This window comes from Rhinolophus hipposideros (assembly GCF_964194185.1).
Source record: "Rhinolophus hipposideros genome assembly, chromosome: 9".
Classification (NCBI taxonomy): domain Eukaryota; kingdom Metazoa; phylum Chordata; class Mammalia; order Chiroptera; family Rhinolophidae; genus Rhinolophus; species Rhinolophus hipposideros.
This window is the reverse complement of record NC_138055.1, coordinates 75,157,276-75,183,065: the sequence shown is the minus strand read 5'-3', so window position 1 is coordinate 75,183,065 and position 25,790 is coordinate 75,157,276. Positions and strand designations below refer to the sequence as shown.

Sequence of the window (25,790 nt, the reverse complement as noted above, 5' to 3'; positions counted from 1 at the left end):
GTTCATCATCAGGAAATTGCATCAAAACAGGTGCAAAATTAAATGGAGAGTATTTATCATCAGCAATAGCTCAATGCAGTTTCTGAAAACATTTTCAGACCTTCTACACAAAGTAGAAAATTTCTTAGGTAGTGTCTTGATCTGTTTGCTTTCTGTTCTTTCCATTAATCTTAATTCTTTGACTATATTGTCAGCGCTTTCAGAGCAAGGAGTCCATCTGATACTTCTGTTTCCCTATCAGCCCCAAGCAAGATGTTGAACTCAGGAGAGGTACCAATAAATATTGTTGATGGAGCTATGACTAGCTTGCTCCTACATAAAACACAGGCACACACAGAGAAAAATAAACTAAAAAATAAATATCTTCAAGCAACTGGTCATGGGAGAAATCTAAAAGATGCTGGCATCAGCTATACAATCTTTTCCAATGGAGAAGATCAAATTGTATAGCCTGAATCAGAGGGAAAACTGAATCATCATTTTTTTCTCATTCCATACACACATTAAAAAAAAAAAATGTTGTTATACTAGAGTTAAAGAAGAATAAGTTTCCATTACATGAAGGGAAAAAAGAACTCCGATGTGTGCCTATTGAGGGCACCAGTTAGCAACATCGGGGCTACTAGTCTTAAAATGAAGTAATGTGACATCCCTGTGCTTGAAAGAAGCAACTCTGTCCCGGGAAAAGGGATAATCAAATTAGAGCAAACAGTTTAACATACGTGAAAACACAAAATTCTTGTAAAAAACTATAATACAGGCAGGTAAAATAACATTGTTAAAATGAAGCCTGGGAGGGGCTAAGAATTCATAAGGTCCACGTGTGGAAAATACACCACAGGATGACTTCATGGAGATTACAGATCCACAGTGCAGTACTATCTACAGAAGTAGATGACACATGCATTAAAGATACTTTGGGGATAATTTAAGAGGAGTATTCGATACAAAAATAATTTGGAAGTAGTTCTTATTCTCAGTGTTCTCAAACACAAGACTTTCATACTTAAAAATGGCTTAAAGTTATGATCCATGCATATAAAATAATAATTACTCATATTTTGCAAATATGTGTAAAATACATGTATATAAATACTACTGTCATATTTTACTATATATATGTATATATATACATATATATATATATATATATATATCATGATATTTGAAATCTTAAGATTTCAAACTAATTTCACATGCATTGTCTTATTTGATTCTTCTACAAATAAAGGAGAGTATAGAAGTAATTTTCACACTAATGATTCTATAAAGAAAGAAAAGATTGGGTTATCTAAACTATTCCTTCCTCTTATGAATTCAGGAAAAGAGCATTCAATAAAAAATTATCAGGCTGAATATTCTGAAGTTTCCAAAGATATATACAGTATAAAAACTAGTAACGATAAAGTCCATCAAAAAATAAAGTGAAAGGTTATAAATGCTTGGATAATGAAATGTACTGTGAACTATGAAATGTACTGTATAATTCACAGATGAGAGGTTACAAAGCAACTCTTATTTCACTCACAAGTTCAACTCTGAAAGGACATATCCTCAAGGGGAGAGACCACTGGGTTATTTCCTACATCTGAGGCCCATTCTTCAAAGTTGGTAGTAGCAGGATCAACACAACCCTGTGTGCTGAGTCCTTTGCCTGGTACTTAGAAAGAGAATTAATGGACTCCAAAGGGAGCTGCTCTAGCACTGTGATGAGTACTTCAGAGCTGTGAGGACAGACTTTTAAAGAAGAAATGTGGAGTATCTGCAAATTCAAACATTATAATGACTGGTTTGCATGGGAACGAATGGTTGGTGTTTATATTGTAGAATTTTATTCTGGGAAAGGATAAACTCATATTTTTGAATAATAGCATTATTCAACAGTAGCTTACAATAGCATTTATTGTACTATTATATCCGGCCAACATTTCTGAGGGCTTTTCATAAATTAACCAATTTAATGCAATATAAAAAGAGTACTATTGATACTTATAGATGAGAAGACTGAGGCAGGGTGAAGGTAAGTAACTTGTCTGAGGCCAAACACTATGTAGAAGTTTCAGGAATCATACTATAGAGTCTTAACTGCTATGCTTCCTCTCAAAAACTAAAATTTTTCACTAATTTAGAACGAAACTTTTTTTCACTAAAAGTATTTGAAGAGTAAACATCACTTACTATGAAAAGAAATTGGAATAAATTCCAGAGTTAAAAAAAAATGAAAACATGTTGTCAAATAATGTATTTATTCTAGAGAAAGAAAAATAATTGACTTACAGGAGATTCACAGAAGTACAGAACTGCTAAAACATGTGTCAACCCTCCAATTTTGATGATGAAGCAATAGGTTCCCAAAGAGGTGAGTTAATTTGCCCAAGGTCATATGGGTAGATAAAGGCAGAGGAAGACAAATAACACAATATTCATATTTCAAGTCCAGTGACCACATTTCTACACCACAGTTTAGAATCTTAAATCCTCTACTTCCTCTAACTAATTTATTGCCTGAGAAGGCAGAATGTAGTACATATCTTCAAAGTTAATTGTTGAATTATTCACAGACAGCCATCTGCCCTGGTGAATCTAGTAAGCATATTGAAGAGTTTATTGAAATGGTTTGCTGTTATGAAGTTTACAATTTGTGAAATGCAAACAAATGTAAAATGACAGCAGCTTTCATTACTTGAGGACTTTCAGAGACTATTATTACATAAAAGTGACAATTGCCACACCAAGATCAAGTATACCAAACAGTTTATGACTTAACGTCAAGCTAGATTTAAGGTGACCAATAAATCATATTCTATTCTATGTAATAACTTAGCCAAGAAACAGTAAGCTATTTTTTTAATTTAAAGTAAAATCTATTTTATTCTGTGTTAGTTTTATCTATAAGCAGTTTTACATCACTTTCTTCCAGCTTTATTGAGGTATAATTGACAAAAAATTATATTATTTAAGGCATACAACGTGATGTTTCGATATATGTATGAGTACACATTGTGAAATAATCACTACAATCAAGCTAATTAAAATATTCACCACCTCACATAGTTACCATTTTCTTTTCTTTTTTGGTGAGAAAACTTACAATCTACCCTCTTAGCAAATTTCAAGTATACAGTACAGTATTGTTAACTATATCATGTTGCTGTACATTAGATTTCCAGAACTCGTTCATCTTAAATAGCAAACTTGGTGCCTTATGGCCAACAACTTTTCACCCCACTTCAGAAAAATACACATTCTGCTCAAGCACATATGAAACATTCTCCATGATAGATCACATGTTAAGTCACAAAGCAAGTCTTAACAAGATTAAGAAAATAGAAATTCCAAGTATCTTTTCTGACAATGGAATGACACCGGAAATCAATAATAGTAAGAAAACAGGAAAAGTCATAAATGAATGGAAACTAAACAACACATACTCTGAAAAAACAATTGGGTTATTAGGAAATCACAGAAGACAAATGAAAACCCAGCACAGACAGCTTAGGCAATACAACAAAAGTAATATTAAGAGGCAAGTTTATAAATGCTGAAATCAAAAAAAGGAAAGATCGCAAGTAAACAAATTTATACCTCAAAGAACTAGAAAAAGAAGAACAACTAAAACTAAAGTGAGCAGAAGAAAGGAAGGAATAAAGACTAGTAGAAATCAAATAAAAAACTTTGGGTGGTGAACACACAATGGGATTTATAGACAATGTAATACAGAATTGTACACCTGAAATCTATGTAAATTTACTAACAATTGTCACCCCAATAAAATTAAATAAATAAATAAATAAATAAATAAATAAATAAATAAATAAAAAACTTAAAAAATAGAAAAAATAAAACAAAGAGTTGTTTTTTTGTCTTTTTGAGAACATAAAATCAACAAATCCTTACCATGACTAAGTAAGAAAAAAAGAGAAGACTGACATAAATAAAATAAAAAATGAAAGAAGAGAAAATATAATGACACCTCAGAAACAAAAAGGATCATAAAGGGCAATTATGGGGAGACATCTGTCAAGTAAGCTGATTTCTTGCTCACTCACACCACTGCCACTGTGGGAGCCTGGGTTCCAGTGTTATGCAGTTGAAATGTGTATAAAAGATACAAATTTGTACACTAGTAGCAAAGCAAAGGTAAGGAGAAAGACAGTGCCAAGGAGGATTTGTTTGCCCTTGAGAAGTGTTCGGTTTTGATTCTGTAGACGACAGGCTTTTTGAAAAAAGGGGCAAATACAAAATAGGAGAGAGGCTTGAAAGCATATCTGTGTATAATCACCATTCCCCAAATTTAGGATGCTAAATTTGTTTATACATTAAACTTCCTACATTAAAGTATTGTTTGATTCCTCCTCTTTGACAAAACTGCTGTACCAAACATGTCCTTATCTACATGCTTCTGGAGTTAGGGCTGTTAGGTCACCAACCCATTAATAAATTTCTGAAAAGGTAGTGTTTGTTTTCTTCCTCTCAAAAGTAAGAGGTGAATTATTCAGAATTGGTTTGTATATTTCAACTGGTCAATCCAATTTGGCTTCCAGAATTGCATACTTTAAATATGTCCAGGTCAATGAATAAAGGTAAATCATTGCTTATTTAAAAATACAACCTATTACTTAAGTTGCTTATGAAGTTTTCTGGTAAAGAGAAAAACTAAAATTACATTTACCTCCATCAGGACAAAAGACTTTAGGAAAAAATCAAGTTTTGTTTTTTCTGATATCCTCTTTAAGGCATTTATTTAACAAATATTTACTGAGAACCAAATACGCGTCAAGAACAAGGCTGAGAGCTGAGAATTGATAGTGAACAAAAACTAAAATGATGCAGTCCTTCAAAGAGTTTAGAGCAGAGAGAGACAAATGAACAAATCAAAGGATCCTACAAACTACTGTGAAACCGCAATGGTGATACAAGCAAGAAGGAAAAGGTCAAAGTCCTTCAAAGAGGTCAAGGAGGGCAGCTGAACATCAGCCTTGAATATTTGTCAGAAGGCATGGAAAAATGAGGGCACTTTTGCTAGGTATTAAAACATAGACTCAAAAGAATGTAATAACCAATAAAGTACAATACATGAAGACAATGAAGTTAGAATCACTCCCAGATTCTTATTTTGATGGACTCAGTAGGTGCAGGTAACATACAAAACTGCAGGGTACATAGAAAGAAACGTGTTTTGTGGGGAAGAGTGGAGATAGTGAGTTCAGTTCATCTCATCTTGAGCATAAGTTGTGAATGGATCTGAAGATGTCTAATGACAAGCTGTGCTCAGCTGGAAAGTCAGATACAGAAAGGAGGAGTTAGAAGCATTAGTTTAATTAGTAATACTCAAATCCAACTGCATGGAGGTTCACAAGGACATATAAACAGAATGAGAAAAGAAGTCTAAGAATCAGACCCTCCCAAACTCCAATGTGTAGGACCAAAGCAAGAGAAACCAAGACAAGAAAGGGAGGACAAGCTGTCAGAGAGATAGGCAAAAAACAGAAGAGTAGAGTTCAGTTTAGTTCCATAAGTCTTTATTGAGTACTTAGTGTGTTTTATGCACTGTGCTAAGAGGCTGGTTTTTGAGGCTCTCACACTCTATGAGATATAAACACATAGTACAATGTGGTCGGCTCGGTGACAGACATATGCTCAGGGGGCAATGGAACCACAGAAAGCGGCACTGAGCATAGCCCAAGACTGTGAGAGGAACCTTTTGAGAGATGATAACCTCTAAGTAGAGCCTTCCAGGATAGTAGGCATCAACCAGAAAGGAAAAAACAGAGGGGAAGCCGTGACAAGCAAAAGAATCGGCATGAACAATAGCAAAAGGGCATGGAGCTCAAGCGAGTCGAGAGAATTACCTGCAGGGTTGATGACAGGGAGAGGAAAATAAAATGAGGTTGAAGAAGACCCTTGCTTTGTCACTTATAAAGTCACTGTTGACCTCAGTTACTGCAGCTTCTATGAAGTAATGTGGACAGAAATTGGACTGCAGTGGGATGGAGAGTAACGGGAAGAACATGTTCAGATAATGTGGGTAGAGTAGTTTTTCAAGGAGCTTAGTGAAGAAAACCACACAGATCGGATAGCTAGAAGTGGGAAATGGTCTAAAGGGCTTGGTTTTGTCATTGCAGAGAACTGAAGATGTTTACAAGTTGCGGGAAAGAAACCAGAATGCAGAGAAATGGGTTTAAATTGTACTTACTTCATTCACTCTTCTGCACAACAAATGTTTATAGAAAATCTACACTGTTCTTAAGCACATCATTCTAAAATAAAGACAAACAACCGAGCCCCTTTTATGGCATTAAAAGAAATCATGTTTTAAATAAACTTGAGATGTAATAAAAGGCCAATGGTAAATTGCATAGAAATTATATCTAAATACTTCAGCTCTAAAGGCAGCTTAATACTTATAAAAATAATGACATCTTCGGCTCTGTCACATTTATATTACCAATATCACCCTTCATTATAATCATTTAGAGTTGGGGTTTATTTTGTTTACTTCAAGGGGAATGATTATTAAAAATGTTTATCCTATCGCGAACACTTCAGTATGGAACAGATCTGTCAAGCTTATTTTATGTTTTAATTATTACAAACACCACAATGCCTATTAAGTCTGCAAAGTACAAAAGCACAGTACAGAAGATAGAGAGTAGTATAAAACAGTTTAATATGTCAAAGTCTGACTTAATATTTCCAAGCATTCAGAGACGGAAAACCAGCCAGCTAAAAATGAAGGAACCTAATCTCTTCAACTGGTGACTGGGAGAATTTCACAGAGAGACAGAGAAGGGTCTCTAATTTTTTCAGAATCACCGAGTTGCAGCATTTTAAGGTTGTAAAGAACCTTGACATCATCTACCACTATTATCCACACCCTACCTATAAAAGTCCCTCCTTTACATTCCTCGCCTGACATAGAGACACTTTAAGTGAAACAGCATTCTGTGTGAGAAGTTGCCTATTCTACTACTGGACGGTTTAATTTGTCTCTGATTATTCCCAAAATACAGGTCTCTGGAGCTCTGCATTACTATACTACTTCCTTTATATGTGGCAACTCTAGATATCCAAAGATACTGAATATATAAGCACATAAATACCGTGCTTCCCGAAAATAAGACCTAACCGGACAAGCAGTTATAATGCGTCTTTTGGAGCAAAAATTAATATAAGACCCGGTCTTATTTTACTATAACATAAGACTGGGTATAACATAACATAACATAACATAACATAACATAACATAACATAACATAACATAACATAACATAATATAACATAACATAACATTGAGTCTTATATTAATTTTTGCTCCAAAAGATGCATCCAGAGCTGATTGTCCAGCTAGGTCTTATTTTCGGGGACACACGGTATATTATATTTTGGACTAACCTTTCACAATTCCTTCATCCCTTTCTTGTATGACATTATTTTTATTCCAGATGCTTTCTAATAAGTTAATTATTTTTTCCTGTTCCCCATTAAACTGAATACAAATTTCTAAATGTAAAAGAATAAGATTATAAAATTGCATACGGTGAGTATTTTTTAAAGCAATCCTACCAACTGCTTGTGTTTGAAATATGGACTATTATAATACATAGGGACTTAATCACATAAACAGCAACCAACTCATTTACCCTACTTCATTTCTGCAATTACTTTAATGTAAATATAACACTAAAAATTTCTGTATTTTCCCATCTTGAGCTATTTGTACCAAAAGTCCAATTTCATTTTGAATACTGATTTAGTAAACTACCATTTTGCTGTCCCTCTAAAGTGTTTGCCTCCTACAAATCTGATAGGTATGTGTTCTAAGTATTCATACACGGCATTGACAAAATTAAACAGGATGAGCATATAAGTAGAATTTTCTAGTTTACACACAAAAATCTTATTCCCAGGTGAAATTAATCCATGCAACAGAATCTTAAAACAGTTATATATTTAGCTATAAATCTAGTCAGTCTATGATTCTCTCCCTTATACATATAGCTATCATTAGAAACCACTAAAAATGTCTAGCTAAAATCAAGATACCATACATTTGGAAACCTATTAATCCTGTAAGAACACAAAAAGGTTAATCTATGTTGTTTGCTTTATGATAACTATTTTCTTTACTAAGATTCTAAAATCAATATCAGCATGATAATATGTTTCTAGAAATCTGTTAAGAATAGCCATCAGGCTTTCAGTGTATATTTTTCAGAATATAATTTTGATGATGTTATTCAACAAATTTAATTAGCTGGCTGTTATTTTCTATATATTCCTTTCTCTTTTGAAATCATATTTTAACTGAAAGAAGATGTAAAAATATCCCATGCCGCCATCCAAATTTTTCTGTTCTTATTTAGAACTACTTCTCAAAAAGTTTCAATAAAGTAAATATTATTTATATGTGGTATTAATTTCATTTTATTACCTCATATAAAACTGTTGTGTTCCCATGAAGAAGTGGTCCATAACAGATATAGGAATGTCCGACAACCCAGCCTAAGTCAGAAGCTGCCCACCACACCTAAAAAATAAGAAGATAATAAAATGCATATATCTTAATCAAAAAAATGTCATGCAAAGTGAATTTAAAACCAGGATTACCTCTCCAGGTTTAAGTCCATATACAGAAGACATTGTCCAGTTGAGCATCACAGCGTATCCTCCAGTGGGCCTAACCACACCCTAAAGGAGAGAAAAAGTAAATCAACGTTAACAAACAGTGCGTTAAAAGAGTTTCTGTCTTCCTACGATCCACCTAAAAAAAGTTTCTGTTTGAAGTATTTTATATAACCTTCAAATTACTTTGGCTTTTGTATAATTGTATCCGAATCATTATTTCTTTGGCTCCTCCAGTTACGAAGACAGAGTAAGTTGTTCATATCAGTGGACTTGTAGAATCCACTCTCTCAGACCATTCTTGACCTTCTAAAGGAAAGTTACGATTTCACAGAATCACATGCAAGAAAAATTTGTACCAGCGGTAACACAAATTAACAACATTACATTTTCAGACATATTTCCAGAACAAAAAAGGAAACTCTCAAAATGAAGTGCAAAGAAAGGTCACAGGTAGTTGTGTGTCTAAAATAAAGACTAAAATAAAGTTATCTATGCCTTAATATTATTAAACAACTATAGTATGCTTAAAGGAAACAGAATTATATTCTAACAGGGGCCTCATTACAATGCTACACTGGGAATCATGCTAGCACAGTATTTGAGCTGAGCAATTCTTTAATGATGAATTCTGGAACTCTGAGGAATCCATCCTGATGAGTCCAATGTAAGGCTGGCAGACTTGCCTATTACATTTGGGTCAAAACTAGGGATTATTACATCATAGTAATACAGATTTCATGAACCAGTTTCTATCAGCTATCCATGACACTGAACACATTCAACTTTAAATACAAGATTCACATTTAGAAACTGGGCAAAAGAGTCATGATAAATAAGAATTATGAAATTGAATAATTAATTTCATTTATTGTTTCACTCTAACATTAACCATCATTGGCTCAAAAAGCCTTAATGATGTGAATATTTAGAATGAGAAGGTGAATGCTTGCAAAGAAATATTTAACATTTCACTCACATGTATTTGAAGCATTTTTTAGTAGAGCAATTATAAATACTCGTGCAGAAAATAAATGTTTTACCTAAAAGGGCAAATGTGATCCTAGTGAATAAATGTACTACTAGTTGTACATTTTTGGCATAGCTCTGTAACTGTAACACACATACAAGAATCGAGGAATGAAAAGGAATTTGACTTTCTTTTAGTTACTAAAACTGTTGATCTCCTCAGGTACAACTAACAAAACATAGGTATCAAGCTGCGGAATACATTTTATCTACCAGCAGCAACACCTGGTCTCTTGGCAAATACCACATGTAGATTGTTTTGGTATTTAACAGCTACTTTCTAGGTTGTATAACATGGTTAGCATACAGCTGACTCTTTTGATCACCTTAGGAGTAGCAGAAATCCTGAACCCCCTGCCAGTACGTTACACACATTGCACCTTCCCATGTAAACTGAGCAGTTCTTTCCCCAGTATATTCTGTATTTTCTTCCATGTACTCTGCTAATTTGTTTGTCCTCTTGATACTGCATGGTTTGATGCCTTGATGAATTTGATATTAATCAACCTGCAAACACACTTTTCTAAAACTTTTTATTTATTTATAGAGGAAAAAAGTGAAGCTTTTTCATAGATAATATGCTATCCATATATTATGGTAGACAGTGAAAATTAATGTCAATAATGATTTCACTTACGATGTTTTAGAATTTTTCTCCACCTGGCTAGCCCTACATTTAGAGCTCAATTTTATCAGCAATTCTAAATATTATTATAACTGAATAAATTTTTAGATCATATGTTACAGAGGGTAAGGTAAATCAACTGGAAGTGATAAAAAGGAATAAAAGGCTTGGGAGAACATAAATGAGTAGAAATTCATTTGGAAAACTTAGAAGATAATTTAAAAGACAAGTTACCGAATTTCTATTTACTTCTCAAGTGAACACTTCTTTAAAGTATATTTACCAATGCTGCTCTGTCTGTAAAATGGTGGATACTTAAAAGGATTTAACCCCCCAAAAAGCGAGACTTACAAATGAGACCATGCATAAACAGCATTTAAAATTATAAACGATAAAATTTAACATCTTATTAACAAAATTCTTTCCTTAGTTCTAGCATGTATGTATTTATTTATTTACTTACTTATTTATTTATTTTCCCTGTGCTAATACCATCCAAAAGGCAGAAAGGCAGAAATGTCACAATAAAATTACCATCAAAGTTTCTCATTAAAAACATTTAAAATGGAGCTAAAGCAGAGAAATGACTCAAAATGTCTGGTTTTCATTGGTCTCTGATATACATTTATTTTTATTATTTTTGAAAGATGAGTAAAAAATTTACATCAAACATCACTTTACCATTCATTAACCTAGACTAGGTGTGAAATTTGATCTTGCCTCCAAAATATTCAGATATAGTTTTCAATGTTCTGAGTATTTGATATGGTGCAAAAAAAGAACTGTAAAGTGTCGTATTTTTCATCTAGATCTTCTAACAGATGTTTGAAAGTTAAAAAAAAAAATAAAAGATTCCGTTATAAAAGAGTTTCTTTATTACAATATTAATATGTGGCTAAAACTATGTGAGAAAGTGGTTTTTTTGTTTCTTGTTTGTAATCCTATTTTCCAGGTAATGATAATTAAAATGCAAAAGAGAAAACTTGTTTAACCTTTGAAAACACATAAATCATTTTAAAAAATCATTATATTCTAAGTATACAAAATTAATGAGAAACTTAAAATTGCATTTTAAAATGCATTGAAAACATTGAGTTTGAGGTAAAAATACTTATTCAATGTCAATGTTTAACCCTAAAACACAAGCATACTACATTGTATTCCTTTGAAACTGTTATTTTCATGTATTTATAGTCTATCAACCTTAAAAGTAAAGACATTAGATGACCTAATATAGTCTCAGAAAAGCCCTGCAACCTGCCAATATATTGTTCTAGTTTTTTATGGGATCAGCCATAATACTTGAAAGACATCCAGGTGGGAATAACACTCTGTGCCCCAAATAAAGACATAAAAGTTAATTCAGTCTCAGAAATGGTAAAGGAGACAATGTGAAGGTGCTCTTTGAGATTAGATAAATAGATAGATAGATAGATGGATGGATGGATGGATGGATGGATGGATAGATAGATAGACAGATCTATATCTATACACACACATATACATATACACTTTTTTTTTTTAATTTTTTTTTCACACTCATTCTTTTTTTTTTTTTTTTTTTTTAATTTTTTTTTTTTTTTGGTTGTTGAGAGCCCACTGGCCCATGTGGGAATCGAACCGGCAGCCTTCGGAGTTAGGAGCATGGAGCTCTAACCGCCTGAGCCACCGGGCCGGCCCCCACATATACACTTTTAATGTATAAGGTATTTAAGAATTCTATCTGTAAGAACAAATTTAAAAGTTGATTATTAATTACCTAGGAATGGGACCACAGAGTTATCACAGATGGCTCTTTATGATTTCCAGCTTAATGAGTTGTCCTTGAAGACAAGGAAAGCCACAAAGTATCATAAATGAGGCCATTAAAGTAAAACAGAAAACATGTCCATATCAAGTGCTCTGTACAGTTTAGGTTGCCACAACTTAAGAAAAATACAGTTGGAATAATATTAACAATATGGGTTGTAGCAAAAGAGGAAGGAAGACTGTGGTGTGTGGTAAGAATAAGAGCTTGGAATTCTTCATACCAAAAATGTTTGGTTTTTTTAATGATCTATAAAAATTTGAAAGGCAAATCTCAATATAAATATTCAGGTAAGAGATGTGTGCAGTATGTGACAAAGCTTCATACTTCCTAATTTGAGCCCTTCCATCATCCAACTCTGTAATAAAAGCTTATACAAGACAAATTACATATTTACATACATGAGATATATATTTATTCACACAATTAAAATATCCGACAATTAAATGTGTGAACTTGTTGCAACAATGTTGCTAACCTTTTTTGATATCAGACGCATTATTCATTATGAGTTTTTACCAATTGCACAAACAATTAACCAAGTTTACTATTTGGAAGTGCTGAAAAGGCTGCGTGAAAAAGTTAGACAACAATTCATGGCTCTTGCATCACGACAATGCACCAGCTCACACGGCACTGTCTGCGAGGGAGTTTTTAGCCAGTAAACAAATAACTGTATTGGAACACCCTCCCTACTCACCTGATCTGGCTCCCAATGACTTCTTTCTTTACCCAAATATAAAAGAAATATTGAAAGGAAGACATTTTGATGACATTCAGGACATCAAGAGTAATATGACAACAGCTCTGATGGCCATTCCAGAAAGAGTTCCAAAATTGCTATGAAGGGTGGACTAGGCACTGGCATCAGTTCATAGCTTCTCAAGGGGAGTACTTTGAAGGTGACCATAGTGATATTCAGCAAGGAGGTATGTGGCACTTTTTCTAGGATGAGTTCATGAACTTGTCAGATCTTGTATATGTAAATATCTTTTTTCTCTATATATGTGTGTTTATATGTGTATATACTTATATATGCTTATACAGAGTGCCAAAAAAATGTATGTATACACATTTTAAGAAAGGCAAAAACTGTAACAATATTGTACAATTGTAACAATATATACCAATAACAAAAGATGAATACAAGTCATGTGCATATATTTTTGGCACCTCCGGTATATGTATATATAAATATATATATATATACATATATAAATATTTATATATAAATATTTAATATATTCATGTATGTTTATATATAAATTATTTTATATAATATATATATATATATATATATATATATATATATATATATATATATATAATACATATATAAATTCAGCCTGACAATTTGAGAAGAAAAAAAGAAGAAATATTTTACCTGAAGTAAAGAAATCCATCACTAAACGATGGTTGGAGTCAGTAGGTTGAGAAATAAAAGGTATGATTCTGATAATTTAAAATAGCCAACACATCAGCAATATTCTTATTCTTATTGTGGCTTTACAGACGATATTCCCTCTTTCTAGCATGAGCCCCACTCCCATCCTTTTCTGAACCTAGCTAGCTCCTATTTCATCACACAAGCATATAAAGACATTGTGAAAGTGCCACTCCTCGGAAAGCTGTCAGGGATCCCACAGTAACAGTCTGTCCTGTCCTATGGCCCCAGGGCCTGCACATGCCCTCCAGGCACTGACACCCCCAACCAAGGGCTATGTCTCCCCCACCACTTTGGGGCTGTGAGAATGTCTTTGTCTCCTCAGCATGGTGTCTGGCATAGAAGAGGCATTTAATACACTTGTTGACAAATTAAATGAGTGAACAGTTCAATGAATAAGCACATATATGAAAAATATTCTCCTTGAAAACACTCTTTTTTGTTCAGGAGAAATCTTTGAAACTTGTAGAATGTAGTTCTACAGAACTAATAGAATTCCTATTAGTAGAAATGGAATGGTTTCATTTAGGATATTTCATCAAACATAAAATCTCTTGCTGCAAGCTTCTGGATGACTCCATGTTGCCTCTATGGAGGATACTTTAGCAGCGGTATAATTTTTTATTGATCTGAACAATTGTGAGATGGGGCAAAATTGTAGTAAGTCCAGCACTTTAACTGCAAGAATTATAACACAAACAAAACAGCTCACTGCTTTTTTGTTTGACTTTTTCTTATTTTTTCCCCTAGGGTAGGGAACATGAATACATCACCTAATAAGCAGGAATAAAAGGGACATAAGTTATGTAAATGCACATAAGGACAAAAGGCCTTATCTACACCCTTCTGTCATGCCTTCCTTTCAATCTTTTCCTTTTGGTTTCTTTCCCCCATTCTCCTTTAGCACTGAACTTTTTTTGTTGTTGTTCTTAGCACTGCCCCTCCAAGATATAAGCAGAAAGAAGATAAATATAATCATCACTAAATCTCCCACTCCCAAAAGGACACCACATCTAGATGAGGGATTCTTCTATTGTATCCTGAATACAGGCACTCAAACCAAACAGCATAGAAACCCACAAGACAAAAATGCATGCAAAGTAGCTCCGCGGTGGTTGGTAGAATATTTGCAGGAGCTAACAGATTAACCTGTCATAAAGCAACCTGACAAATCCAGAGTTGGCAGATGCAGAGATGCAAATATGCCCTAAATATATCTGCAAATTCTAACCAAAGAACAGATTGCCTTATGGGTGTCTTATATGTGCCTATAAGAAATGAGTATTTTTAAGCAGTGTATTTTTGTGAGCTCACAACATTATTTTTCCTCGTGAAGATTAAAGATTGAGAAAACAAACTGTATGATGACATGAAGTTTATATTTAAATGCTTCATAAACGCATATGTGCTCATCTTTCCTGTACTTCTATTCTGGGAATCCCAATATTAAAATTTCAGATCCCATTAATCCTGATTATGCCTATCAAAAATGAAATGAGAACTTTATGAATAAAGAGGATGCTGGGAGGTAACTGGAAAAGTATGAAATCATTTAACAAATAGTATACGGAGGATTTACCGTGGCCCAGTTTTAAGGTTGCTGACATGGTAGTGGATTCAAAGATGTATGAAATATATCCTAAGACCCCAGAGAACATGAAATCTCATGAAAATAGTAAATAAAAGCTAATGTATAAAGTAGAATAAAATAAGTGGCATAAAGGTTTGTTGGCAATGTATAATATCAACACAATTTAAATTGTAATGTCCACTAGAGGGCTAAAGGAAGTATTTCTGAGAGATCGTGAGAGAAGATTACTTTCTCTTGCCATTTTGCATGTCTTACTTTGCAAAATCTCCTCACTCCCATGAAACACCAGACCTCTACACTGTTAACCCACAAGGGTCTAGCTACAAACCCAGATTTACTTCTTGGACCCAGACCGTCACCTCCAACTACTGGCTAGGCATCTCCATGCTAATAATGCCCCAAACACATATCATACTCAGTATGTTAAAAAAAACTCCATTTCCCCAGCCCTAAACTATCCTCCTGTGTATCTGTTTCAGTAAATATTCAAAACCACCCTCCCATGCTCTCAGGTTCAAAGTCGTGGACTCCTCTTCTGCCTCACTCCTATCCTTGAACCAAATCGGAATTTTCCATATTAAGTCCTAAATTAATTAAACACCCTGAAAACCAATACGCTTGCCTCCATTGCATATATTTGTCTATCTTCCCAAAAAATATTACAAAGTTCATATTTTTATTTCCTGCTTAAGAAATATTAGTGCCCTTCGTCCCTAATATACAGAATATAACCTAAACTTGACTAAATGTTAAGAGTTTGTCTCCTGCCTCCATTTCTAACCATTTGTTCTTCCACACCATATGCACTAGCCATCCTGGAACCTTCCATGCATACTCCTGCCTTCACTTATGCTGACATTCTGCCTGGAATGCCCTCTTCCCTGTGATGTCACTTTATGAAGAAGTTCTACTCATTCTGCAAGCGTCACCTGATCAAGAGCTTTCCCTGAGATTCTTCCAATCATTCGGTCCTTTTACTCTGCTTTACTTTTCTTCATAGCACTTGTCACGTATTACGTAGCTTTTTATTTGTTCAGTGCCTGTGTCCCACTTAGAGAATATAAACTTCTAGAAAGAGAGATGACACACATTTGTATGCCCAGTACTATTTGTTGAATTAATTGAATTCAATCTTTCAGATATCACTGAATCTCATTTTTTCAAGAGAGAGATAACTTTGCCCCCATAGAGCAAGCATCAGTTTACCTTGCATTATCTGTTTATATATGTATATATGTGTGTGTGTGTGTGTGTGTGTGTATGTATATATATATATATATATATATATATATATATATATATATATATATATATATATATATATTTCAACCCCATTAGACTGAAGAGACTGTGGTTTACTCATATTTTTTGTCTCTTTTAGCACAGAATGAACACTCAATACTTGTATATTGAATTGAGCTGAATCCAACCTGACTAGAGATCTCCAAACAATTAAAGCCTACTCCAATCTGTTGAAATAGATTATCTTCAGTATGGTATATTAGGATCTAATGAGAACGATTGAATCATCAAAAGATCTTCAGTTTGAGCATCTAGGAATCCAGAAGAAAACTAGACCCAGAGAAAACCTGTACTAGCTAGGATACTTCTTTATTTGGAACCACCACTTTTTAGATTTAATGCTCTGATTATAGTTTGCTTTGCTTTCTACTATACTGGCTAAGTCAGTTTTGAGATTCTGACAAGCTCTTCTTCTGATCCTCCCACACAGATCCCCATTCAGACACAGTGAATTTCAGAGTGATTTAAAATCGGAAGGTGGTGCAAAGGTTTTTACAAGATCCCTTTAGGCTATTAAGGAGCTAAAGTAACTTTCTGTTTTTTGGTTTTGTTTTGTTTTTGGTTAGGTTGTACGAAGTTTTCAGGGTCAAGGGTTTCCTCTCATGTTGATAGTTTTATATTAGATTGAAATTTGCTGAGTCCCCTCTTATTTTACATCCAAGTGTTCCATTGGACTCTATATGGCTGGTGCATAATGCAGGATTGCAAAAAGTGGAGGGTAAGGGTTATGTCCGGCAGATCACTTGGACTACTTAAACAAGTCTTAGAGTCTTCAACATAACAAATATTTATTTTTCAAATTGACTAGAGTTGTTTTAAAAAAATCATAATGACACAAATATCTTTGTTTGTTTATTTATGCACTCAACAAAAATTTATGAGCACAACCACATACAAAGCACAACAGTAGACTAAAATGTAATAAAACATGGTTTCTATCCTCAGCGAGATTATATTCCCTCATCAAATGTTTTATTTTTCACAAGCAAGTTTTATATGAAACACCTTAATATTCCTTTTTTAAGATTACAAATCGATTATGTTTTCAGACCTCTGATGCTGCAGAGATCTAATACGGAGGCATTGCCCTCCAGGATGTGAGCGACTGTGAAGGTCCCTTCCCCCACTAAAATTCTGTGATTCACTGAATAATAAATCCCCTAACAAAGATGAGTAGGAAGATGTATTGCAAGCCTTTATGAAATTGTATGAAGAAACGGTATTATTTGGAGATGTCAGGTAAAAGTGAAATTTGTTTGTTATCTGACACTTTCATAAATATTGATGTTTTTAACTTTGTTATGTGTAAACACCTTTCATGGTAAGCAGATTTTAAAATCTGGGAGTGTTGTCAGTGCTGCAAATCCAAGAGTTCACTACTCTGGATGAACTGCCTGTTGTTCAAACTGTCTAGACCAATTCTCAAACTTGTGCTTATAACAAAGAATTGAATTTCCCTAATCAAAAGTCAATCCCATATTTTATGAAAGTTACACCTCAATTTAAAAAAATATTTCATTTAAAATATAATTGTATAAAATCTTATTAAACCGACTGATATTTGGTCAAATATCTATTGATTTTCATAGCTTATTAAAGCAGTTGTATATTGTTGATATAGGTAAAGATTTTGGAAGAAGTTTGGAGCAAAGCATGTGACCTTAAATATAATTAACATTTTTCAATATTTAAACACATTTCTTTAACTATAAAGTAACTATAAAGTCTAAACCTCAAGGTAGAGTCTGCAAACATTTTCAGTCAATAATCAAACATTCTCAATGCAAAAGAAATCTGCTGCTATAGAGCGTTATCCATAAGAGAGTGAATACCTTCGGCAGCCCTGTTGTTCCAGATGTGTAAAGAATGTACAGCGGATGTTCAGAAAGAACAGGGACACAATCGTGTGACTGTGCTTTTGCCATCTCTTCGTCCCAGTCAAGGTCACGACCTGGAGCCAAAGGAACTGTCTCCTACAGAGCAAAAATACAGCAATATGCACTGAACAAAGGAGATTAAATCTGGAGAACAACTGAGAATAGCTAAATCTATATTGGTCTGCGCATCCGACTGCATCTGACTGAAAAAATCTAGGCTATCTATATAGCACGAAATATCAGATTTATGTCTAAATATCTCAGGGTCATGAGTTAAGACAAACGTTCATAAAAAGTCCAACAGTTTGATGTTGGCTTCAAATGAACTGACAAAAGAACATGTTTTATTCAAATCTAGGGATAACCTTAAGAAACTCAATTTGATGCAGTCAAGTTTTCATCAACAATCAAGAGTGTAACGAACAGAGGTCCGTGTTTCCATACTTGTATGTGCACTATTAACTTTATAAACTGATTTCTACTTTTCATAACCTGTTTCATTTACTTTGGAACTACAGTTTCTGCAATGAAATGTCAACTAATCCATAAAAATTTCTCTTCATACAAGGACCATTTAGGAATAACACTGTGGACATCTTTCCAAATGAGAGAATATTAATTTATTTTCAGGGGTGGAGGAAAAATCTACTTTGGCATTTTCAAGAAGAAAAATCCGTTTTGAAAATCAATGAGAGTATATAACATATCTAAAATGCTATCCAAGTTTTTCTACATCTAGGTCATTGATTAATATGGTAGAAATGTTTGTTTTCTCTTTTGGTCCTAGAACCAAGCTCTGTGTTGTAAACTTTATGATAATAGAGTCATGAGTTAGACAGATACACCTTAAAAGAAGGTAGACAGATCTTTTAAACATGGTCCTAATGAAATAAGCCAGACAGGTGAAGAGGAGGAAGTAGCTTATGGAAAAATTACTGTAATGGGGAATTACATCTATTTAAAGAACATGTTTAGTTACTTTCTGAAATGATACCTAGCGTAAGATGACGCATCAGAAAGTTTACACTTGGGAAACTTATTAATATAGGCACAAGGTAAGGCTACACATTCCTCAGGGAAGTTAATAAGATCCATCACCTACAGAGTACCTGTAATCATTTCAGCAAGGTAAAGCTAAGCCCAAGGACTCTGAGTGATTTAGAAAACCCAGGCTATTTCCATTTTTCAGGCTCCTTAATATATTAATCAAGGTTGTAAAAAATGGTCATATTTTTAAATGTTTCATTAACATTAAAAAATTAACAAAATATAATATCACAAATACAATGCCTATATGAATACACACACCGATAGATAATAATCTGAATTTAACTTCATAAAGGTGAAATTTTAGGATTCTCCAGCCATACTTTGATAAGCCCTAGTATGCCACTTACATGAATAAAAATAGTTAACTGTGACCAAACTGCCTCAGATAAACATAACTAATTTCAATTATCAAGGCTCTGACATCAAAATTACAGACCTATAAAAAAAAATCATCTCACTGCACAAGTAAAAATGTCAATTGAGTCATTACAAAAATAATTACAGATCAAATGAAATGAGAACTTAAATAAATGGTTATCCTTCAGGCTAGGAAATGCAGGCCTATGTAAAGAAGATTTGGCGAGAGAGGGTTAAATGCAACATTAGCTTTTACATATACAGAGGGTGCCAAAAAAAAAATGTATACACATTTTAAGAAAGACAAAAAACTGTATTAAAAATGTAATATTCAATATATACTGATAACCAAAGATGAATATCAGTCCTGTGTATACATTTTTTTTTTTTGACACCCCAGGTATTTACTCCTGTAGACATGTCCTTCCTAGTTGTTATCATTCTTAAAAGGCATTATTGGGAGAGCAGTAGAATTGACTGATGTGATTGGTATTCCTTTGATTCTGTCAATGTTTGCTTGAGGCTTAGGAGTGGCAGCCAGGTTTCTACCGCCTCTGGCAAAAATGCAAATCTGGTTAATGAGAGGCTCAATTTGTGTCTCTCTCAAGTCAAAGCAAAGCCGGTCCACTGGGCTTAATTACTGTCTAAACAGCAAATCTAATATGAAGGACAAGAGACATCAAAAGCCCTCATCTAAAATAAAGATAAGTCAAAATAGAAGGAAGTATCTTAAGAAAAAGGAAGAGGGAGAGAAAGTGAGCCGGTTATGGGAGAGGGGTAAGGGGAGTGGATCTCTAACTATTAATAGGAAAGAGATTTGCATTAGAAAAATCTGAAGAGTAAACATTCATATCCACAGCCATTATGTTGTAAAGTAAATGAAATAGCATACAGCCTGTCAGTTAAAAGACATTTAACTGGAGTTCAAATCTTGGCTCTGCCACTTATTAGCTGTGACTTTGGTCTATGACCTCTCCAAGACTCAGTTTCTTCATCTGTAAAATGAAGCCAAAAATAGCATCTACTTTACTGGTTTATGAGAATTATACAAGAAGTATTTGAAAGTACTTAGTATTTGAAAGTATCTTAGAAGGGCCTGGCTTACATTCTTTATAAAGTCTACATTTCATATACGTGTGAAGAGCACACACATATGCACATAAACATTTTTGTATGTGTGTGTTCCTACCAATCCTAGAATCTTCTCTTACCTAAAGCTTTCTTTAGTGCTGACTTTGCATTCTCTAATACAATAGCAACGATCCTTTAAAAATATATATATATATGCTTGATGTCATCTAAAAGAAACTAAAAATCCTTCGAGACAGTAAGAATATTAGAATCATTGAGAGTAGCAGTTCATGGACCACAGACTACTAAAACTTTACACAGGAATTTAATGTGTAATAGGAATTGCTAGTGGTAATCAAAATGACATCGTTTTAATGCTGTCTGTTCTTATATCCTGTCATTTAAGCATTTTCTGCAGCTAAGCTCTCAAGAGTTCTGCAAAATTATACATGATTCTTCAAACTCTTGTAATTTTTCTTCCGCAAAAAATTTTAATCTGCTAGAAACCCAAGTTATCCCTACTGTAAATAGCTGAATATTTGCTTGGATGTAGTAATAAGGTGGCCAGTAGGTCCAATTAACTAGGAAAAGCATTGTAAAATACATTCATTGATGTATTGTACTGCTTTTTCTTCTTTCAAGGATCACAGAATAATGCATCTGTTTAGAATATTCTTATTTTGCTTTCCTGAACATAGTTTTTATTTCTGGACTAAACACCTTTTCCAAAGTTTTTAAAAGATATTTTACATACAAATTAATCACACCTCTATCCACAAGGCAGGATAACTTAGGAACCAAGCAGGCAAGCAGAGAGCATGCATTCAAATCATGACCCTCATAGGTACTAGCTGGGCAAGTTTATCGCCCTGTTCACTGGATTCCTCTTCTTTAAAATATGAATAATGCTATCACCTAGCTCACAGAGTTACCAGGAAGATTTTTTAAATTATCCATTGGTACAGTGTCTTAAAAATCACATGGTAAGCAAGCAGGTCAATAAGTATTTGCTAGTACTATTATTTTTATTGTTATAATTTAATTAATAAATGACACCACTATAGACTATACATAGACTCTAATTCATTAATATCATGGGTATTTCTGTGTTTCAATATTTAAGCTAGTTTTTCATAAAAAGAAAATATCATTCCTATCTAATATATAGATAGATAGATAGATAGATAGATAGATATAGATATAGATATAGATAAAAATAAAGACATTCAGGAAGTATATTTAATGATTTATAAATCATGAGTTTGTTTCAAATATTCAAAACTAGAATCATCCTTAGCACATCACAATAAGCAAGAACCAAATTTAATATTCAGATTACCATATTTGGACGATTGTAAATGAGAACTTTGTATGGATTGTGCTGTCCTATTCTCAGTGCTTCTTCTAGAAGTGGTATGTATTCCACCTTCCTTCCAGGTTCAATGCCAAAGGATGCTGTAACAACCACCTTGGGCTACACAAAAAAAAAAAAAAAAAAAAATTGAGAAAGCATAACAATCCTAATTAAGGTAATCACAGTATTTCAGGTATAGACAGGCAGTTACACATTTCTAAAGAAATGTGTGAATAATTCTGTTCTCTATTGAATAAATGGCTTGAATACATTGAGAACCCCTTTTTAAGTGTTACAGAACTAACCACTTCCATATAAATCTTACCTGTTCAAAATTACACTTTTGGCTAATAAGTATAAGCTGTTTAAAAAAATATTTTTCAAAGAATTCATTAAGCCAGGTACATTTGCCATGAACCAGTAAATGCAAGTCTAGGGGACCTTCACTTGCAGTTACCCCGTAACAGTTGCCTGTTGCTGAAGTTGTAGCATTTTCTTAGGCACAGAGGGCCTGCCCAGTTGCTATCAGGAAGTATTTTCAATGCTTTTTATGGAAGCATCTCCACTTAAAGAGCAGAGAGACCACAGAAGAAAGGGACTCAAATCTCCAATAATTATTTAATGATTCTTTTCTCATTCGAAATACATATTCATTTTCACCAAATCTTATATTTGTAATTTTGTCACATTTTTCTTAAAAAGGCCAGCAAATGTTTTAAGTTTTATGCCCCACAAAGCCTGAACCTACCCATCATTAAGACACACTTGGCACACTTCTTTACCTGACAACTTGCTAGTCATTCTTCAGGATACACGCAGACATAGCCAAAGGGCATCTTTGAGGGGCTGAAGAAGTTAGGGTTCATCTCCCTTCCTTGGTATGCTCTGGGTAAGCCTCAGATGTCTGAGGATGGCCGAAGTGTCCCTTCATCCCCTCCACTGCACAGGAAGCTCTCCAGCGCCAAATCTGTATCCCATTTATCGCTGTGCCCCTAGGCCTGCTACAATGCTTGCCATACCATAAGCTCTCAATAAATATTTGTGGAGCTGAACCAAAATTCTCATTCATTTGCAGAAAAAAAAACACAACCATGTGTTAATTCCTCTAAGTACACGGTTTCTTCACCAAGCAATCCAAAGCAAAGGAGACAGGTGATAAATTATTCAGGTGACAGATAATCAATCCCAGAGCATCTTTCCTGAATCTGATTTCTGGTTATAATACATTTCATCTAGGGAAGGTTTATATTATGCCAAATACATGCATATGTAGTATTTTCTGCTTTTTCAATATCACTTAATATTCATGGAGCTGAGGCTCAGTGCAGTTAACTTAGCTTGCCCCTGGTTATAAGTGGTGGAATGAGAAAAAAGAACCATTCTGTCTGATTACAGAAACTTGCTCTTTCCACTATATCAAGCTGCCTTTTAGAAGGGAACAAAAGGAAAGAAGAAAAATAAGTCTTGTTTCTTTTTATTATATTTTTAAAGGTCAGACATTTGGATATAATTCACATTTTAACACCTGTAATACTTACAAAAATCACTCTAGATAACATTCCCTAAGCTTAGAATTCTGAATAAATGAAAGTTACATATCGAATTCAAACTATATAGACTATATCAAAACTTGAATAACTTAATAAAGTCAAAATTAGACTCTTTCTCTAGAAAAATAATCCATTTCACATTTCTACTAGCCTTTTATTGGAGGTTTTATTTGGTCTAGACTAACTTATTAGAATACAGTCTTCCCATTTCCTTCTGTTAAAAATAAAACATGTCTTTAGCCTATTTATTTGAAAATAATGACATCAAAATCATCCCTAATTTGAACTATTAGTTGTATCCAAATATCTCAGACAAGATGCACTATCTCAGATATGTATCTCTGTCTCCATCCCCTTACATTCAATTTGACCTGGTCAATGGTCTAGCCCATAATATGCACTTATTGCCTAAACTCTTTTAAAAAGTTGTGTACATGTGTGTGTGTTATAAATGAAAACTCCTCTAGTGGTATAGCATAAGTTTTCTAAACCCTCATTTTTTATATATCTCAAATTCCCTACGTTGTGTAAAATTTTACAAAAAGGAAATGATACATCTCATACTTTTATCTAAATGGTGTTAAAGATTGCTGTAGCTGAAAAACTGGAGTCTATCGCTGTCTTAGACAAGTCCCCAACTACCCACTGATTTGTAGATCAGCGCCTCACTGATATCCCCCTTAGGTTTCCCTTCGTAAGCACTAAGTCAACATGTTTTAAAAAGAAAGAGAGACAAAAAGTAAATCCTGTCAGTCCACAAACCGGCTTCTAGGTCTAAAAACCGATCTATTCCAGATGAAGTCAGACATGCAACACCTCACTAGGCCTAGCAGTCAGGGAGCCTTCATTATATATGTGTGTTCCCGTTTATGTTAAGAATGTGTCATGTTGGGCTTGTAAAACGCTAAAGGTCAATCACCTCTTACTCTTGCATCGACCTTCCTTCGTTTCCCTTCCCACTGCTATTACGCTTCTCCTGCACACTGCCCATCGTTTCACAAACAGACCACCTACCAAAGGTTTTTATTCCAGCCTTTAACCTCTCTCCTACTCATATCATATTGCAAGACTTGTCTCCTCTTCACTTTGCTTAAAACATGACACTCATCTGCTCAAAAACTTTGACTGGTCAAGGTCTATAGGATCCAGTTCAGACATGAACGACCTTCGCAAGCTCAATTTCTCGCCCTCTTCCGCCACATCGGTCTAATCACTGGCCTCCAATAGAATTTCACTGTCTCTACTGCCAGACTCATGTTCTTCTTCTCTCCTTTTGGATCCCATGATGTAATTCTCTTCAACTAGCTGAAGATCTAACTTAGTCAAGATGTAACTCAAACCTCACATCCTTCAGAAAGCTTTCTGTGGCCACCCAACTAGAAGAAATCACTCCTTTCTTTAGCTCAGGGGTCTGAAAACTATGGTGGAGAGCCACACCCTACCCACAGCATGTTTCTATAAAGTTTTATTGAGACACTGCCATGCCCCTCATTTATGCAGTATCTGAAGCTGCTTTTGTGCTATAACAGCACAGGTGAGTACTTGCAACATAAACCATAAAACCTGCAATGCCTAAATTATGTACTATCTGGCAACATGAAGAAAAATGTCTACTGATCCCTGCTCTAAATTCACAGAATAATAGCTAAACTTTTTTTTTTTTTTTAATGAGTTCTCTAGGCCAGGTACTATGGTAACAGCCTTATCAAGTTTGTTATTTTAGTACCCCATTAAATGTGTAACTCCACCCCTCCCTTACACCCCCTCTTAACCTCTGTGCTATACCACCATTCCTGGAAGTACATAGTTTACAAAACTAGTTGTGTCCCATCCATTTGACAAGTATCATTTATTATCCTGTTCCAAGGATAGTACCAGGCACATAGTGGGAGCCTAACAAATATACGTTGAATAAATAATAAATTCGTTATTAATTATTTCACTTGTCTTATACACCCAAATATATGGCAAGCTAACTTAAAAGGCATGCACCTTATCTTATATTTTATATTCCTCACAGCACTTAGCAGGATGTCTTTCACAGAGGACCGACTCAGAATACATTTTTGGGTAATAGATATATGCCAAAGAAAAGGTAAACTTTAAGT

General features: G+C 34.1%; 1 protein-coding gene across 4 annotated transcripts in view; it reads right to left on the bottom strand.

Annotated features, from left to right (window-relative positions):
- The window catches only part of ACSS3 (acyl-CoA synthetase short chain family member 3), a 216,902-nt gene that overhangs the window by 60,657 nt on the left and 130,455 nt on the right, over positions 1-25,790 (bottom strand). For all 4 annotated transcript variants that reach the window (XM_081060631.1, XM_081060630.1, XM_081060629.1 and 1 more), the window contains exons 4-7: positions 22,118-22,252; positions 18,256-18,396; positions 8,611-8,691; positions 8,435-8,530 (exon numbers count right to left, since the gene is read on the bottom strand). In XM_081060631.1, the coding sequence (XP_080916757.1) occupies positions 8,435-8,530; positions 8,611-8,691; positions 18,256-18,396; positions 22,118-22,252 (453 nt within the window). The remainder of the gene's footprint in view (positions 1-8,434; positions 8,531-8,610; positions 8,692-18,255; positions 18,397-22,117; positions 22,253-25,790) is intronic.